The 18,464-nt window shown below is 47.8% G+C and overlaps 1 protein-coding gene across 2 annotated transcripts in view; it reads left to right on the forward strand.

Moving 5' to 3' along the window:
- The window catches only part of igf2bp2a (insulin-like growth factor 2 mRNA binding protein 2a), an 84,659-nt gene extending 66,782 nt beyond the window's left edge, over nt 1-17,877 (forward strand). The window contains exons 10-16 of one of the 2 annotated variants that reach the window (XM_036975365.1): nt 1,383-1,499; nt 2,312-2,380; nt 11,106-11,222; nt 12,710-12,784; nt 12,957-13,088; nt 13,192-13,305; nt 13,520-17,877. In XM_036975365.1, the coding sequence (XP_036831260.1) occupies nt 1,383-1,499; nt 2,312-2,380; nt 11,106-11,222; nt 12,710-12,784; nt 12,957-13,088; nt 13,192-13,305; nt 13,520-13,618 (723 nt within the window). In that variant the 3' untranslated portion in view covers nt 13,619-17,877. Of the gene's footprint in view, nt 1-1,382; nt 1,500-2,311; nt 2,381-11,102; nt 11,223-12,709; nt 12,785-12,956; nt 13,089-13,191; nt 13,306-13,519 lie in introns of both variants that reach the window. The other variant, XM_036975364.1, reaches the window with a different exon arrangement.
- The last annotated feature ends 587 nt before the right edge of the window (nt 17,878-18,464 follow it).

An 18,464-nucleotide genomic window follows, 5' to 3' on the forward strand; every position in this document is an offset into this window, starting at 1 on the left:
CTCCTTTGTCTTGATCACAGTGAGGGAGAGGTTGTTGTACTGGCACCACACGTCCAGGTCTCTGACCTCCTCCCTATAGGCTGTCTCGTCGTTGTCGGTGATCAGGCCTACCACTGGCAAACTTAATGATGGTGTAGGATTTGTGCCTGGCCGTGCAGTCATGAGTGAACAGGGAGTACAGGAGGGGCTGAGCACACACCCCTGAGGGGCCCCCGTGTTGAGGATCAGTGTGGCTGATGTGTTGTTACCTACCCTTACCACCTGGGGGTGGCCTGTCAGGAAGTCCAGGATCCAATTGCAGAAGGAGGTGTTTAGTCCCAGGGTCCTTAGCTTATTGATGAGCTTTGAGGGCACTATGGTGTTGAACGCTGAGCTGTAGTCAATGAACAGCATTCTCACATAGGTGTTCCTTTTGTCCAGGTGGGAAAGGGCAGTGTGGAGTGCAATGGAGATTGTGTCATCTGTGGATATGTTTGTTGGGTTGGTGTGCAAATTGGAGTGGGTTTAGGGTTTCTGGGATGATGGTGTTGATGTGAGCCATGACCAGCCTTAGGGACTACTTACCAAAGTTGGTGTTATTTGGACTTAAGGTTCATGAGAATATATTTTTTTAAAGATTTTCTAAAATTTAAAAGATCGAGGAAAACCTATCCTGATGGACCTCATGGGTCCTTGAGGCAAATGTGTTCAGCATGAGGAAAATCTCCTACATACAAAGTTTAAAGTCTATAGGTCAAACAGGGCGAAGAAGATGAGGGTTTAAGTGAGACTGCTTACAGCAGCGCCACCTATAGTCTGATCGGTGCCATTATTTTTGACCAAGTTACTTGTGGCCTCTGGTCACTTTTTTTTTCAAATTTGGCACACAAAAACAAATCTATGCTTGTTAAATTCTAAAGAATAATAGTAGTTTCACAGTGACCTCTAATGATACATTTCCTGGCACAAGATGCATTTTGTAATTAAGATGTCATAAAATATAATCTTCAGTCATATTTATGCCAGATCTATGACATTTACATAAAGATGTTTTAATGATAAAACATTACTGCTCAGTGTGTTTGCTAAATGATATCAAGCTTTCTAAAGCATGAAGTAGACTGGTCAGACGGACATCTGGCCAGACACCAGGGTTACTACACAATATGGCTTTATGAAGATGGTCTCAAGTTTCCAGCATTTCAGGTACAGTGAAATGCTTAACTCTCTGGGAGATTAAATAAAAAATGGATCTGTCACACACATACACACACACACACACACACACACACACACACACACACACACACACACACACACACACACACACACACACACACACACACACACACACACACACACACACACACACACTCCTGTGTGCCTCTGTTCATCTCTTCTAGCAACAAACCAACCTTATCCCGGGGCTGAACCTGAATGCTCTGGGAATCTTCTCCACTGGTTTGTCTGTTTTACCACCAGCAACAGGCCCCCGAGGAGCACACCCCGGACCCTTCCTAGTGAGTACACTACACACTACAGCCCCTTCCTAGTGAGTACACTACACACTACAGCCCCTTCCTAGTGAGTACACTACACACTACAGCCCATTCCTAGTGAGAACACACTACAGCCCCTTCCTAGTGAGTACACTGTACACTACAGCCCCTTCCTAGTGAGTACACTACTACACTACAGCCCCTTCCTAGTGAGTACACTATTACACTACAGCCCCTTCCTAGTGAGAACACTACACACTACAGCCCCTTCCTAGTGAGAACACTACACACTACAGCCCCTTCCTAGTGAGTACACACTACAGACCCTTCCTAGTGAGTACACTACACACTACAGCCCCTTCCTAGTGAGTACACTACTACACTACAGCCCCTTCCTAGTGAGTACACTATTACACTACAGCCCCTTCCTAGTGAGAACACTACACACTACAGCCCCTTCCTAGTGAGTACACTATTACACTACAGCCCCTTCCTAGTGAGAACACTACTACACTACAGCCCCTTCCTAGTGAGTACACACTACAGCCCCTTCCTAGTGAGTACACACTACTGCCCCTTCCTAGTACACTACACTAATCTACAGGCCCTTCCTCGTGAATACACTCCATGGCATGACATTCTGTATACAATGTGGAGGAGCAGAAATCATTTTATTTTTACAGAGAAATGAATCAATCTTGAAGCAGGTAAATTGGTGTGAGTGAGATCTGTGCATGTACGTGATTTAATAAATGACTCACAGTGCTTATATACAAGGAGGGGAAGAGATGTGTCCTCTGTACATCCCATCTCATCCCAGTCTGTCTCCACAGTGTCCCTCTTCACATCTTGGTGGTTTGTATGGGGTTCTACCAGCCAGTGCCATACAGTGCCAGCACTCAGTAAGTCCTCATTTCACACACATTTTAGGTCCTCACTTTATTTCTGAACAGTGACATGCAACTCCAAGATAATTAGCCTTTGTTTCAACAAGGTTATTATTGTTTTGTGATTGAATATTCGTTTTTATTAGTTTTTTTATTTATAGTCATTTTTTATTTTTTTATAGTCATTCTATTTGAAGTTCAGTTTCAGTTAGTTTTCAGACTGGATTGACTAGTTTTATTAAAAACCTTTCTATTTAGTTATCAGTTTTAGTGTTTAGTTTTAGAAAGTAGCCTATGGGAGGCTAGGAACCATTTACTGTATGTGTTGTAGGCCTATAGTTAGTTTTTTGGGGGGGATGTCACTTCCTGCCATTGGGTAGACATAACATATTTGTATCGGTGTCATGATGATGTCTGTGAGACGGGAATGAGGGACCAGCTGGGTAGACATAACATCTTTGTATCGGTGTCATGATAGTGTCTGTGAGAAGGGAATGAGGGACCAGCCAGTGAAGTTGGAAGTCCCGCCCAGTTGACTAAATCAAAATGACTCGTATCCAATGGCTCTGCCCATGCTAAACACAGACTTCTGGCCACTAGAGGACTCCATACAACTCCAAACGATAAATAAATCCTAATGTGACTTCGATTTAAAGGATAAGCACCTAGACTGGTACAATAAATATGGCAGGAAGTAAACTCTTGCCCATGTTTACACCAATCCAATGCTTTAACTTTAGTAGCAGATGTAAGAAGAATCAAGTACCTTTAATCTTATGTCCTCGGTTGCAACACTGACAACCGAGTTCCAAACTGCCTCTGGAAGCAATGTTAGCACAAGAACTTCCAAGTCCGAGCAGACACACACTTAGATCGCTTAGCATTGCGCATGGTGTCGGCTGGAAAGCTCGCCACCATTGGACTCTGGAGCAGTGGAAATGCGTTCTTTGGAGTGATGAATCACGCTTCACCATCTGGTAGTCCGACAGACATCTGGGTTTGGCGGATACCAGGAGAATGCTACTTGCCCGAATGCATAGTGTCAACTGTAAAGTTTGGTGGAGGAGGAATAATGGTCTATGGCTGTTTTTCATGGTTCGGTGAAGGGAAATCTTAATGCTACAGCATACAATGACATTCTAGACGATTCTGTGCTTCCAACTGTGTGGCAACAGTTTTGGGAAGGCCCTTTCCTGTTTCAGCATGACAATTCCCTCGTGCACAAAGCGAGGTCCATACAGAAATGGTTTGTTAAGATCTTGACTGGCCTGCACAGAGCCCCTACCTCAACCCCATAGAACACCTTTGGGATGAATTGGAACGCCGACTAAGAGCCTTAATCGCCCAACATCAGTGCCCGACCTCACTAATGCTCTTGTGGCTGAATGGAAGCAAGTCCCTGCAGCAATGTTCCAACATCTAGTGGAAAGCCTTCCCTGAAGAGTGGAGGCTGTTATAGCAGCAAAGGGGGGGTCCAACTCCACATTAATGCCCACGATTTTGGAATGGGATGTTCAACGAGCAGGTGTCCACAAACATACTTTTGGTCATGTAGTGTAAGTAATATGAAAACTTGCATCACTGAGGGTTAATAAAAACAGCTGCAAGGTATTTCCACAGCTCACACAGGCACTTAATGCCCTGCCAGGTTGACCATCAGGCTAGACAGTGGTCTCAGACACAATCTTTGATGCGAGGAAGCTATATTTCTGAAGCACTGTGGTTGAGATGCTTGCTGAATTCATTGTGCTATCATCTTCCTGGGGACCTGCTGCTCCACTGCTGTACTTTCTGATTTGCTGAAGTACAAAAGACTGCTTCCCTTAGTGGCTCCATCTCTGTTGAGCGAAGTGCCAGAGACACTTGGATCCATCAGGCATACTGGTGTAGGGGTTGGATCGAAGTTGACTGCCAGAGGATTCAGTATGCATGCGAAGCCCTCATTCAGTGACTTCAGGAGGACCTGTGCCAACGGTTTTGCAACAGTAGTTGACTGCAAGTCTGCCTCAAGATTGAGAAGGCACGGCATCGCGTCAGACAGCTGCTGGCTTTCAGTTGGAAGTTGGTCGGTGTGTTCTAACTTGGCCCATTCACTGGTCAGCATGCTGTTCTAGCTTGGCCCGTTCACTGGTCAACAAGCTGTTCTAGCTTGGCCCGTTCACTGGTCAACAAGCTGTTCTAGCTTGGCCCGTTCACTGGTCAGCAAGCTGTTCTAGCTTGGCCCGTTCACTGGTCAACAAGCTGTTCTAGCTTGGCCCGTTCACTGGTCAACAAGCTGTTCTAGCTTGGTCCGTTCACTGGTCAACAAGCTGTTCTAGCTTGGCCCGTTCACTGGTCAGCAAGCTGTTCTAGCTTGGCCCGTTCACTGGTCAGCAAGCTGTTCTAGCTTGGCCCGTTCACTGGTCAACAAGCTGTTCTAGCTTGGCCCGTTCACTGGTCAACAAGCTGTTCTAGCTTGGCCAGTTCACTGGTCAGCAAGCTGTTCTAGCTTGGCCCGTTCACTGATCAGCAAGCTGTTCTAGCTTGGCCCGATCACTGGTCAGCAAGCTGTTCTAGCTTGGCCCGTTCACTGGTCAACAAGCTGTTCTAGCTTGGCCCGTTCACTGGTCAGCAAGCTGTTCTAGCTTAGCCCGTTCACTGGTCAACAAGCTGTTCTAGCTTGGCCCGTTCACTGGTCAGCAAGCTGTTCTAGCTTGGCCCGTTCACTGATCAGCAAGCTGTTCTAGCTTGGCCCGTTCACTGGTCAGCAAGCTGTTCTAGCTTGGCCCGTTCACTGGTCAGCAAGCTGTTCTAGCTTGGCCCGTTCACTGGTCAACAAGCTGTTCTAGCTTGGCCCGTTCACTGGTCAACAAGCTGTTCAGTGTCACGCTCTGTGTTCTCCCTCAGATGTCTTCTCTGTTAGCTACTGATAGCTAGTGATGCACAGCTACTGTAGGTGTATTTGAAACATTGGCATCTACTGTCAGCATTTACCCGCCAGATTCAGAAGCTTGAAGATAAAACGGCGCCGTACTGGATGGCCGCCGTTTTGCAGGCTCCGACCCAACTTTGCTATTTTGTCAGCCACCTCTTCATTCCATTCTATTGGCTAATGTACATTCACTAGATAATAAGATGGACCTCTGATCGTCCCTCCATTCTACTGGCCAATGTACAGTCACTAGATAATAAGTTGGAGGACCTCTGATCGTCCCTCCATTCTACTGGCTAATGTACAGTCACTAGATAATAAGATGGACCTCTGATCGTCCCTCCATTCTACTGGCTAATGTACAGTCACTAGATAATAAGATGGAGGACCTCTGATCGTCCCTCCATTCTACTGGCTAATGTACAGTCACTAGATAATAAGATGGAGGACCTCTGATCGTCCCTCCATTCTACTGGCTAATGTACAGTCACTAGATAACAAGATGGACCTCTGATTGTCCCTCCATTCTACTGGCTAATGTACAGTCACTAGATAATAAGTTGGACCTCTGATCGTCCCTCCATTCTACTGGCTAATGTACAGTCACTAGATAATAAGATGAAGGACCTCTGATCGTCCCTCCATTCTACTGGCTAATGTACAGTCACTAGATAATAAGATGGAGGACCTCTGATCGTCCCTCCATTCTACTGGCTAATGTACAGTCACTAGATAATAAGATGGAGGACCTCTGATCGTCCCTCCATTCTACTGGCTAATGTACAGTCACTAGATAATAAGATGGAGGACCTCTGATCGTCCCTCCATTCTACTGACTAATATACAGTCACTAGATAGTAAGATGGAGGACCTCCGATCGCAGATTTGCTACCAATGGGACTATTGAAACTGCAATAATATCTGCTTTTCTGAAACAAGATACCGACATGGCTATCGAACTCAATGGCTTCTCCATTCACCGGGTGGTCAGGACAGTAGAGTCAGGGAAATCAAGGGGGGGAGGGGTTTGCCTCTACATCAACTGGTGTGCTAACTCCAGAGCGGTGGAAGTGTCGACCAATTGTTCACCCATCTTGGATTACATGATGGTCAAATGCCGACCCTTCTACCTCCCGAGGGAGTTTTCAGCTGTTATTGTGACTGTTGTAGACATTCCACTTCAGGACAAGAAAAATAACAAGCTGATACTTAAACTGTACAAAGCTATAAACAAGCAAGAAAACCTTCATCCAGAGTCTGCTTTTGTGTTTGCCGGCAATTTTTATTCCGTGTCACTAATACACATGGGGAGATAAAGTTCTAGACCACTGTTATTCTACCAACACGCAAGCATACAAGGCCCTCCCTTTTCCATCATTCGGCAAATCAGATCATGACTCCGTACTCCTGCTTCCTGTTTACAAGCAGAAACTCCCAACAGGAAGTACCCATGACTCGCTCCGTTGAGAATTGGTCACCAGAATCAGAGATTATGCTACAGGACTGCTTTGTAGCGCTGATTGGGATATGTTGTTTCGAGACTCCGTCAATAACATTGACGCACTAACCACCTCCGTCACTGGCTTCATTACAAAATGTATCAGCGACGTTGTCCCCATGGTGAGGGTTTGCCGCATCACCAATCAGAAGCCCTGGATTAACAGAGGTTGGTGCTAAACTAAAGGCTACTGCACACAGAGCTATTGAAGACAACCCCGAGGCTACGACCGAAGACAGGAATAAGTAAAAGTCCAGCTATGTTCTCCGCAGAGTCAATGATGCCTCTCTACCAGACGAACTCAATGCATTTTATGCACGCTTTGGCAACATCGTGCCGGGTATGAGGGCCGTCACCGACCCAGAAGATTGGCTTATGGCACACATGAACTCCACCATCCCAGACACCCTAGACCCACTACAATTTGCATACCACCCCAATAGATCCATAGATGGTGCAATTGCTCTCCCCCCTGCCCTCACCCACCTAGATAAGAATGCTGTTCATTGATTACAGCTCAGCGTTCAACACCATTGTCCACTCCAAGCTTGTCACCAAGCTTAGGACCCTGGGTCTGAACACCACCCTCTGAAACTGGATCCTGGACTTCCTGACAGACGGCCCCCAGGTGGTTAGGGTAGGTAACACCACATCCGCCACGCTGATCCTCAACACAGGGGCCCCTCAGGGGTACGTGCTCAGTCCCCCCCCCCCCCCCCCCCCCCCCCGTACCCCCTGGTCACCGACAACGATGAGACAGCCTATAGGAAGGAGGTCAGAGACCTGTGCCAGGACAACAACCTCTCCCTCAACGTGATCAAGACAAATTAGATCATTGTGGACTACAGGAAAAGGAGGACCGAGCACGACCCCATTGTCATCGACGGGGCTGTAGTGGAGCAGGTTGAGAGCTTCAAGTTCCTTGGTGTCCACATAGCCTCCCCATTGACTCTGTACCGATGCCCCCTGTATATAGCCTCCACATTGACTCTGTACCGGTACTCCCTGTATATAGCCTCCACATTGACTCTGTACCGGTACCCCCTGTATATAGCCTCCACATTGACTCTGTACCAGTACCCCTGTATATAGCCTCCACATTGACTCTGTACCGATACCCCCTGTATATAGCCTCCACATTGACTCTGTACCGGTACCCCCTGTATATAGCCTCCACACTGACTCGGTAACAACCCCCTGTATATAGCCTCCACATTGACTCTGTACCAGTACCCCTGTATATAGCCTCCACATTGACTCTGTACCGGTACCCCCTGTATATAGCCTCCACATTGACTCTGTACCGGTACCCCCTGTATATAGCCTCCACACTGACTCGGTAACAACCCCCTGTATATAGCCTCCACATTGACTCTGTACCGGTACCCCCTGTATATAGCCTCCACATTGACTCTGTACCGGTACCCCCTGTATATAGCCTCCACATTGACTCAGTACTGGTACCCCCTGTATATAGCCTCCACATTGACTCTGTACCGGTACCCCCTGTATATAGCCTCCACATTGACTCTGTACTGGTACCTCCTGTATATAGCCTCCACATTGACTCTGTACCGGTACCCCCTGTATATAGCCTCCACATTGACTCTGTACCGGTACCCCCTGTATATAGCCTCCACATTGACTCTGTACTGGTACCCCCTGTATATAGCCTCCACATTGACTCTGTACCGGTACCCCCTGTATATAGCCTCCACATTGACTCTGTACTGTAATACCCTGTATATAGCCTCCACATTGACTCTGTACCAGTACCCCCTGTATATACCCTCCACATTGACTCTGTACCGGTACCCCCTGTATATAGCCTCCACATTGACTCTGTACCGGTACCCCCTGTATATAGCCTCCACATTGACTCTGTACTGGTACCCCCTGTATATAGCCTCCACATTGACTCTGTACTGGTACCCCCTGTATATAGCCTCCACATTGACTCTGTACCGGTACCCCCTGTATATAGCCTCCACATTGACTCTGTACCGTAACACCCTGTATATAGCCTCCACATTGACTCTGTACCGTAACACCCTGTATATAGCCTCCACATTGACTCTGTACCGTAACACCCTGTATATAGCCTCCACATTGGCTCTGTACCGGTACCCCCCTGTATATAGCCTCCACATTGACTCTGTACCGGTACCCCCTGTATATACCCTCCACATTGACTCTGTACCGTAACACCCTGTATATTGCCTCCACATTGACTCTGAACCGTAACACCCTGTATATAGCCTCCACATTGACTCTGTACCAGTACCCCCTGTATATACCCTCCACATTGACTCTGTACCGGTACCCCCTGTATATAGCCTCCACATTGACTCTGTACCGGTACCCCCTGTATATAGCCTCCACATTGACTCTGTACTGGTACCCCCTGTATATAGCCTCCACATTGACTCTGTACTGGTACCCCCTGTATATAGCCTCCACATTGACTCTGTACCGGTACCCCCTGTATATAGCCTCCACATTGACTCTGTACCGGTACCCCCTGTATATAGCCTCCACATTGACTCTGTACCAGTACTCCCTGTATATAGCCTCCACATTGACTCTGTACCAGTACCCCCTGTATATAGCCTCCACATTGACTCTGTACCGGTACCCCCTGTAAATAGCCTCCACATTGACTCTGTACTGGTACCCCCTGTATATAGCCTCCACATTGACTCTGTACTGGTACCCCCTGTATATAGCCTCCACATTGACTCTGTACTGGTACCCCCTGTATATAGCCTCTACACTGACTATGTACCGGTACCCACTGTATATAGCCTCCACATTGACTCTGTACCAGTACCCCCTGTATATAGTCTCCACATTGACTCTGTACTGGTACCCCCTGTATATAGCCTCCACATTGACTCTGTACCGGTACCCCCTGTATATAGCCTCCACATTGACTCTGTACCAGTACCCCCTGTATATAGTCTCCACATTGACTCTGTACTGGTACCCCCTGTATATAGCCTCCACATTGACTCTGTACTGGTACCCCCTGTATATAGCCTCCACATTGACAAATACAATTTGATTTGACATTATAAATATGGTACTGGAACTGACCCTGTACCGTAATACCCTGTATATAGCCTCCACACTGACTCTGTACCGTAATACCCTGTATATAGCCTCCACATTGACTCTGTACCGTAATACCCTGTATATAGCCTCCACATTGACTCTGTACCGTAATACCCTGTATATAGCCTCCACATTGACTCTGTACCGTAATACCCTGTATATAGCCTCCACATTGACTCTGTACCGTAATACCCTGTATATAGCCTCCACATTGACTCTGTACCGTAATACCCTGTATATAGCCTCCACACTGACTCTGTACCGTAATACCCTGTATATAGCCTCCACACTGACTCTGTACCGTAACACCCCTGTATATAGCCTCCACACTGACTCTGTACCGTAATACCCTGTATATAGCCTCCACACTGACTCTGTACCGTAATACCCTGTATATAGCCTCCACACTGACTCTGTACCGTAATACCCTGTATATAGCCTCCACACTGACTCTGTACCGTAATACCCTGTATATAGCCTCCACATTGACTCTGTACCGTAATACCCTGTATATAGCCTCCACACTGACTCTGTACCGTAATACCCTGTATATAGCCTCCACACTGACTCTGTACCGTAATACCCTGTATATAGCCTCCACATTGACTCTGTACCGGTACCCCCTGTATATAGCCTCCACATTGACTCTGTACCGTAATACCCTGTATATAGCCTCCACATTGACTCTGTACCGTAATACCCTGTATATAGCCTCCACACTGACTCTGTACCGTAATACCCTGTATATAGCCTCCACACTGACTCTGTACCGTAATACCCTGTATATAGCCTCCACACTGACTCTGTACCGTAATACCCTGTATATAGCCTCCACACTGACTCTGTACCGTAATACCCTGTATATAGGATGCTTACTTACTTTGTTCTTCATATTTCTTTGTGTTTTTTCTAGTAGTACATTGTTATTGATTATTACATTGTTGGGTTTCGAGTTTGAAAGAAAGGCTTGTGTATGTGACATTGAAACTTGAAAACCCCATTAGGAAAAAAAGCTTAACCCCATTTGGATTTTTTTCCCACAGTTTAGAAGTTCAAAAACTAAACATAATGTATGATTTTTATTTTTTTTTAGTTAATTTTCAGTTTAATCTAATAACCTTGGTTTTAATTTTGTATAATTATAGAAGCAAGAGCAGAGGTGAACTTTAAATGTGAAAATGATAGAGAGACACGTTCTGTGTGTTGTCTCTCAGCAGTCTCCAGAGCAGGAGGTGGTGTATCTCTTAATACCAACCCAGGCGGTAGGTGCTCTGATCGGGAAGAAGGGGCAGCACATCAAACAGCTAGCACGCTTCGCTGGGGCCTCCATCAAGGTAGGAGGACATCTCCTTTTTTAATAACATAGAAATATTTATTTTCTTCTTACAGCAAATCATAAACTATTTACATTAGAAAATGTTACTGCGACTAAGGAAAGGGTTAGGGGTTAGGGTTTGGGATCTATTTACATTAGAAAATGTTACTGCGACTAAGGAAAGGGTTAGGGGTTAGGGTTTGGGGTCTATTTACATTAGAAAATGTTACTGCGACTAAGGAAAGGGTTAGGGGTTAGGGTTTGGGGTCTATTTACATTAGAAAATGTTACTGCGACTAAGGAAAGGGTTAGGGGTTAGGGTTTGGGGTCTATTTACATTAGAAAATGTTACTGCGACTAAGGAAAGTAAAGGGCCTTGAAAGCATCCCTGGATCATCCAACTCTTGAATCTCACTGTTCTGTGGTCAGGGTTGGTTGAGTCACTGTTCTGTGGTCAGTGTTGGTTGAGTCACAGGGACTTTCTGGACTCCTGCTGAGGATCTTAAGACTCCTGTATCTCTACAAACGGTCTCTGTTGACAGCTGACTAACAGACCAGGCATCCTAAAGATCCTCTCTAACCATAACAGACCAGGCATCCTAAAGATCCTCTCTAACTGTAACAGACCAGGCATCCTAAAGATCCTCTCTAACCATAACAGACCAGGCATCCTAAAGATCCTCTCTAACCGTAACAGACCAGGCATCCTAAAGATCCTCTCTAACCGTAACGGACCAGGCATCCTAAAGATCCTCTCTAACCGTAACAGACCAGGCATCCTAAAGATCCTCTCTAACCGTAACAGACCAAGCATCCTAAAGATCCTCTCTAACCATAACAGACCAGGCATCCTAAAGATCCTCTCTAACCGTAACAGACCAAGCATCATAAAGATCCCCTCTAACCGTAACAGACCAGGCATCCTAAAGATCCTCTCTAACCGTAACAGACCAGGCATCCTAAAGATCCTCTCTAACCGTAACAGACCAGGCATCCTAAAGATCCTCTCTAACCGTACGGACAAGGCATCCTAAAGATCCTCTCTAACCGTAACAGACCAGGCATCCTAAAGATCCTCGCTAACCGTAACAGACCAGGCATCCTAAAGATCCTCTCTAACCGTACGGACAAGGCATCCTAAAGATCCTCTCTAACCGTAACAGACCAGGCATCCTAAAGATCCTCGCTAACCGTAACAGACCAAGCATCCTAAAGATCCTCTCTAACCGTAACAGACCAGGCATCCTAAAGATCCTCTCTAACTGTAACAGACCAAGCATCCTAAAGATCCTCTCTAACCGTAACAGACCAGGGATCCTAAAGATCCTCTCTAACCGTAATGGACCAGGCATCCTAAAGAGGAAGGCATGTTCTCTCAACAGCTTTGGCTCAGGTCTGGCTGTGAATATTGCAATGTGGTCAACTTGGGCCATAACACTGCATGACTCAGAGTTTCTTCGAGGCATGATTGAGGTGGTGACCCTCTAACCTCTCCCTGTCCCCAAGATCGCCCCAGCAGAGAACCCTGGCGTCACTGAGAGGATGGTCATGATCACCGGACCTCCAGCAGCTCAGTTTAAGGTAAACACACGTCTATGTCACCATCTTCAGCCATCAGCATTCAGCAGTACTGGCCTGTAGCCATGTCAGACTCAGTTCCATTCCAGGTCAGCAGCCTGGTAGACCCTTAACATCTGCTCACCTGTACCAGCCTGTAGTTTCCATATGTCTTCTCCTGTGTTGTGTCTTCCAGGCACAGGGCAGGATATTTGGGAAGCTGAAAGAGGAGAACTTCTTCACAGCGAAGGACGAAGTGAAGCTAGAGACACATATCAAAGTTCCCTCGAATGCAGCCGGACGCGTCATCGGCAAAGGAGGCAAAACCGTGAGTAACAACTGTACATGCAGTCGGAGTCACAGCGCCATGCCGGGTGCTCTTTGAAATGCGCTCAGTGTCTTTCCAGTCATGATCTCTGTGTCCTCTCTAGGTCAATGAGCTGCAGAACCTGACCAGTGCGGAGGTCATCGTGCCACGAGACCAAACGCCAGACGAGAACGATGAGGTCTTCGTAAAGATCAGCGGGCATTTCTTCGCCAGTCAGGTGATATCATGTATTTTCTGCTCTAGTCATATATAATATATCATAATATGCCATTTAGCAGACACCTTTTTTCCAATGCAACTTACAGGTGTCTGTGCATACATTTTCCTATGGCTGCCATGCTCTACCAACTGAGCCACACAGGACCAGTGTAATGTTCAAGTCAAAACACTTTGACATGATTCCATCCTAAAATACAGTATGTTTCTTCCAGTCTGCTCAGAGGAAGATCCGTGAGATCATCCAGCAGGTGAAACAGCAGGAACAGAAACACCAGCAGCAGGGAGCTCCCAGCATGCACCACTCTAAGTGACCAGCAGGTAGAGCGGTGCGGCTCCCTCCCCCTCTCTCTCTCCAGCGGGCTCAAGCCAATGAATGTAGCCCTCCCACCTGGACGGACGACCAGACCAGCCAATGGGACAAGGCAAAGCAGAACAGCAGAACCGGGAACAAAACCAAAGAACTTAATTGATCGGGGGGGGGAAAGTGATGAGAGTCAAATGCTTGGGGCATTATGTGCACTGCCAGCCCAGAGCGGAGAGAGAGGACGGGGAGAGGAAACGGACATGTCAAAATACAATATATATAAAAAAACAAGATGAAGTAGGCTAACTAACATACAGTAGGCCTAACAGACAGTAGGCTAACTAACATACAGTAGGCCTAACAGACAGTAGGCCTAACAGACAGTAGGCCTAACAGACAGTAGGCTAACTAACATACAGTAGGCCTAACAGACAGACAACATCAAAACAGACATGATGGCATTAGGAAGGTAGTTCTGTAGTTTAGTAGAAGGATGAGTATGATGGTGTGATTCAGGGAGAAGGACTGTCTGAGACGCTTGTGGTTCACATTAATAATAAAAGTCAGTATCCTTAACAGTACTAAGACAGAGTAGAACACATGGTGCCTTCCAAGTGGCACCCTATTCCCTACATAGTGCACCACTGTTGACCAGAGCCCCGTAGACATACAATGGTATATACTAAACTATGGCCTGGTATTCGGTTACACAGCAGATGGAATGACAGCGCATGTTGTGGCTTAATATCTAACAAAACTGGATATTTCCTAGATTGAAATGGGCTTTCAGTAGAACGGGGAACTTTAGACCGGGGCCCTATAGGCCCGTATATGGAATAAGGAGAAAAGTGTCATTTTCAGCAGTGTGAACAGACAGCAGTGTGAACAGCAGTGTGAACAGCAGTGTCAACAGCAGTGTGAACAGCAGTGTGAACAGCAGTGTGAACAGCAGTGTCAACAGCAGTGTGAACAGCAGTGTCAACAGCAGTGTCAACAGCAGTGTGAACAGCAGTGTCAACAGCAGTGTGAACAGCAGTGTCAACAGCAGTGTCAACAGCAGTGTCAACAGCAGTGTGACCAGCAGTGTGAACCGCCAGGGGCTAAGGGCATCCCCTCCGCCAGGGGCTAAGGACATCCCCTCCGCCAGGGGCTAAGGACATCCCCTCCGCCAGGGGCTAAGGACATCCCCTCCGCCAGGGGCTAAGGACATCCCCTCCGCCAGGGGCTAAGGACATCCCCTCCGCCAGGGGCTAAGGACATCCCCTCCTCCAGGGGCTAAGGACATCCCCTCCGCCAGGGGCTAAGGACATCCCCTCCGCCAGGGGCTAAGGACATCCCCTCCGCCAGGGGCATCCCCTCCGCCAGGGGCTAAGGACATCCCCTCCGCCAGGGGCTAAGGACATCCCCTCCGCCAGGGGCTAAGGACATCCCCTCCGCCAGGGGCTAAGGGCATCCCCTCCGCCAGGGGCTAAGGGCATCCCCTCCGCCAGGGGCTAAGGGCATCCCCTCCGCCAGGGGCTAAGGGCATCCCCTCCGCCAGGGGCTAAGGGCATCCCCTCCGCCAGGGGCTAAGGGCATCCCCTCCGCCAGGGGCTAAGGGCATCCCCTCCGCCAGGGGCTAAGGACATCCCTTCCGCCAGGGACTAAGGACATCCCCTCCACCAGGGGCTAAGGACATCCCCTCCACCAGGGGCTAAGGGCATCCCCTCCCCTCCCCTCCGCCAGGGGCTAAGGACATCCCTTCCGCCAGGGGCTAAGGACATCCCTTCCGCCAGGGGCTAAGGACATCCCCTCCGCCAGGGGCTAAGGACATCCCCTCCACCAGGGGCTAAGGGCATCCCCTCCCCTCCCCTCCGCCAGGGGCTAAGGACATCCCTTCCGCCAGGGGCTAAGGACATCCCCTCCGCCAGGGGCTAAGGGCATCCCCTCCACCAGGGGCTAAGGGCATCCCCTCCGCCAGGGGCTAAGGACATCCCCTCCGCCAGGGGCTAAGGACATCCCCTCCGCCAGGGGCTAAGGACATCCCCTCCGCCAGGGGCTAAGGGCATCCCCTCCGCCAGGGACTAAGGACATCCCTTCCTCCAGGGGCTAAGGACATCCCTTCCTCCAGGGGCTAAGGACATCCCTTCCTCCAGGGGCTAAGGACATCCCTTCCTCCAGGGGCTAAGGACATCCCCTCCGCCAGGGGCTAAGGACATCCCCTCCGCCAGGGACTAAGGACATCCCTTCCTCCAGGGGCTAAGGACATCCCCTCCGCCAGGGACTAAGGACATCCCTTCCTCCAGGGGCTAAGGGCATCCCCTCCCCTCCGCCAGGGGCTAAGGACATCCCCTCCGCCAGGGGCTAAGGACATCCCCTCCGCCAGGGGCTAAGGACATCCCTTCCTCCAGGTGCTAAGGACATCCCCTCCGCCAGGGGCTAAGGACATCCCTTCCTCCAGGGGCTAAGGACATCCCCTCCGCCAGGGGCTAAGGACATCCCCTCCGCCAGGGGCTAAGGACATCCCCGCCGCCCATTTCTTACTGTTCATATCTGATTTGACTTTCTGCTTTTCCTTCCTGCATCTCTGCTTCCTTCATTTTCACATCTCTCTCTCATCTGGGTTTGTGTTTGTTTTTTACATTATAATTATTTTTTACAGCCTTTTATTCCATATACAGGGCCCATAGGGCCACGGTCTAAAGTAGTGCACTATATATAGGGAATAGGGTGCCATAGGGTCGCGGTCTAAAGTAGTGCACTATATATAGGGAATAGGGTGCCCATAGGGCCACGGTCTAAAGTAGTGCACCATATATAGGGAATAGTTGCTGGGACTGCTTGTCTCTTTCCTGTGATCCTGCCGACCAAGGATGGGTCTGAGGAGCTATTTGGCGTCTCAGCTAGCCTAGCTGCTAGCCTAGCTGCATATCAAGTTAGCGGGGTGTTATTGAACGCAGTTCGCGACACGGTTAGCCATTGTGGCTGGGACCGCTGATTGACCCGGGTTTGTGGCTGTCTCGATCCCTGCTGTTTGTTGCTTTCAATCTTCCCTGTGACCTGCCCTGTCTGGAACTGAGAGGAGTAACAGCATAACCTACGTTGCTAGCTACCATGACAAAGACCAAAGCCGATGGGAGTACCGTTGAGGACAGTGCCAGTGGTGTCTCTCTATCACACGTGAAGGATCTTTTAAAATGAAAAAATACCTACAAGCAGTCGTTACAACAAGAAAATAGCTTCAAATGTTTTGCCCAAATACTTGTGGATTCTACTAATAAAAGAATGGACGACCTGACCAGAGAGGTCCAAGACCTGAAGAACCGTTTGCAGTTCTCCCAGGGTCAGCTCGACGAGTTGAAACAGGAGAACGGCAAGATGACAGCAATCTGAAAGTCATTGAGAGAGGACATCAGTTCTGTATGTGAATCCATGATAATCAGAGTTTTACATCATCGTTATCTCGAGGGATAATCAAGGCAGAACATGGTTGTGGACGGAATTGCAGAATCTCAACATGAGACCTGGACGGAGTCTGAGGGCAAAGTGAGGGAAATTATTTGAGAAATTGAAGATGGACCACAGGAAAATTGCAGGTGACAGGCCCAGACCGATAGTGGTCAAGTTCCTGATGTTCAAGGACAAGGTAGCTGTTTTGGAAAGAGTCAAGAACTTGAGAGGAACGTATATTTTCCTCAGCGAGGACTATCCTGAAACTGTGCGCCAGAAGAGGAAAGAACTGATCCCAGCCATGAAACTGCCAGAGTGCATGAGGACATTGCGTACATCCACTATGACAGATTAATTGTCCACCCTCCCTCCCAGAAGCCTGGAAGGGATAAGAGAGCCGAGCCTATGGGCTCGTAGCCTCAACCCCGCAGCACACACACACCAACTGATTAATGGACTGCTGAATGTATATGTCTTTCTCTTGCTTTGTTCGCTCTTTTCAGTATTATGTCTATCTCTGATAAGCTACCCAGGAAAGGGCTGAAAATAGCTCATATTAATATATGCAGCTTTAGAAATAAAGTCAATAACTTGATAACATTCATATATTAGCCATTTGAGACTCACTTAAATAATTAATTTGATGTTACAGCAGTAGCAATACAAGGATATAACATTTACAGAAGAGACAGGCATGTTTATGGGGGAGGGGTTGCTGTATATATTCAGTCATATCCCTGTAATGTTTATAGGGGAGGTGTTGCTGTATATATTCAGTCATATCCCTGTAATGCTTATAGGGGAGGTGTTGCTGTATATATTCAGTCATATCCCTGTAATGCTTATGGGGGAGGTGTTGCTGTATATATTCAGTCATATCCCTGTAATGTTTATAGGGGAGGTGTTGCTGTATATATTCAGTCATATCCCTGTAATGCTTATGGGGGAGGTGTTGCTGTATATATTCAGTCATATCCCTGTAATGTTTATAGGGGAGGTGTTGCTGTATATATTCAGTCATATCCCTGTAATGCTTAAGGGGGAGGTGTTGCTGTATATATTCAGTCATATCCCTGTAATGCTTAAGGGGGAGGTGTTGCTGTATATATTCAGTCATATCCCTGTAATGCTTATGGGGGAGGTGTTGCTGTATATATTCAGAGTCATATCCCTGTAATGCTTATGGGGGAGGTGTTGCTGTATATATTCAGTCATATCCCTGTAATGCTTATGGGGGAGGTGTTGCTGTATATATTCAGTCATATCCCTGTAATGTTTATAGGGGAGGTGTTGCTGTATATATTCAGAGTCATATCCCTGTAATGCTTATGGGGGAGGTGTTGCTGTATATATTCAGTCATATCCCTGTAATGCTTAAGGGGGAGGTGTTGCTGTATATATTCAGTCATATCCCTGTAATGCTT

The sequence above is a fragment of the Oncorhynchus mykiss genome, chromosome 3 (assembly GCF_013265735.2).
Source record: "Oncorhynchus mykiss isolate Arlee chromosome 3, USDA_OmykA_1.1, whole genome shotgun sequence".
Lineage (NCBI taxonomy): Eukaryota > Metazoa > Chordata > Actinopteri > Salmoniformes > Salmonidae > Oncorhynchus > Oncorhynchus mykiss.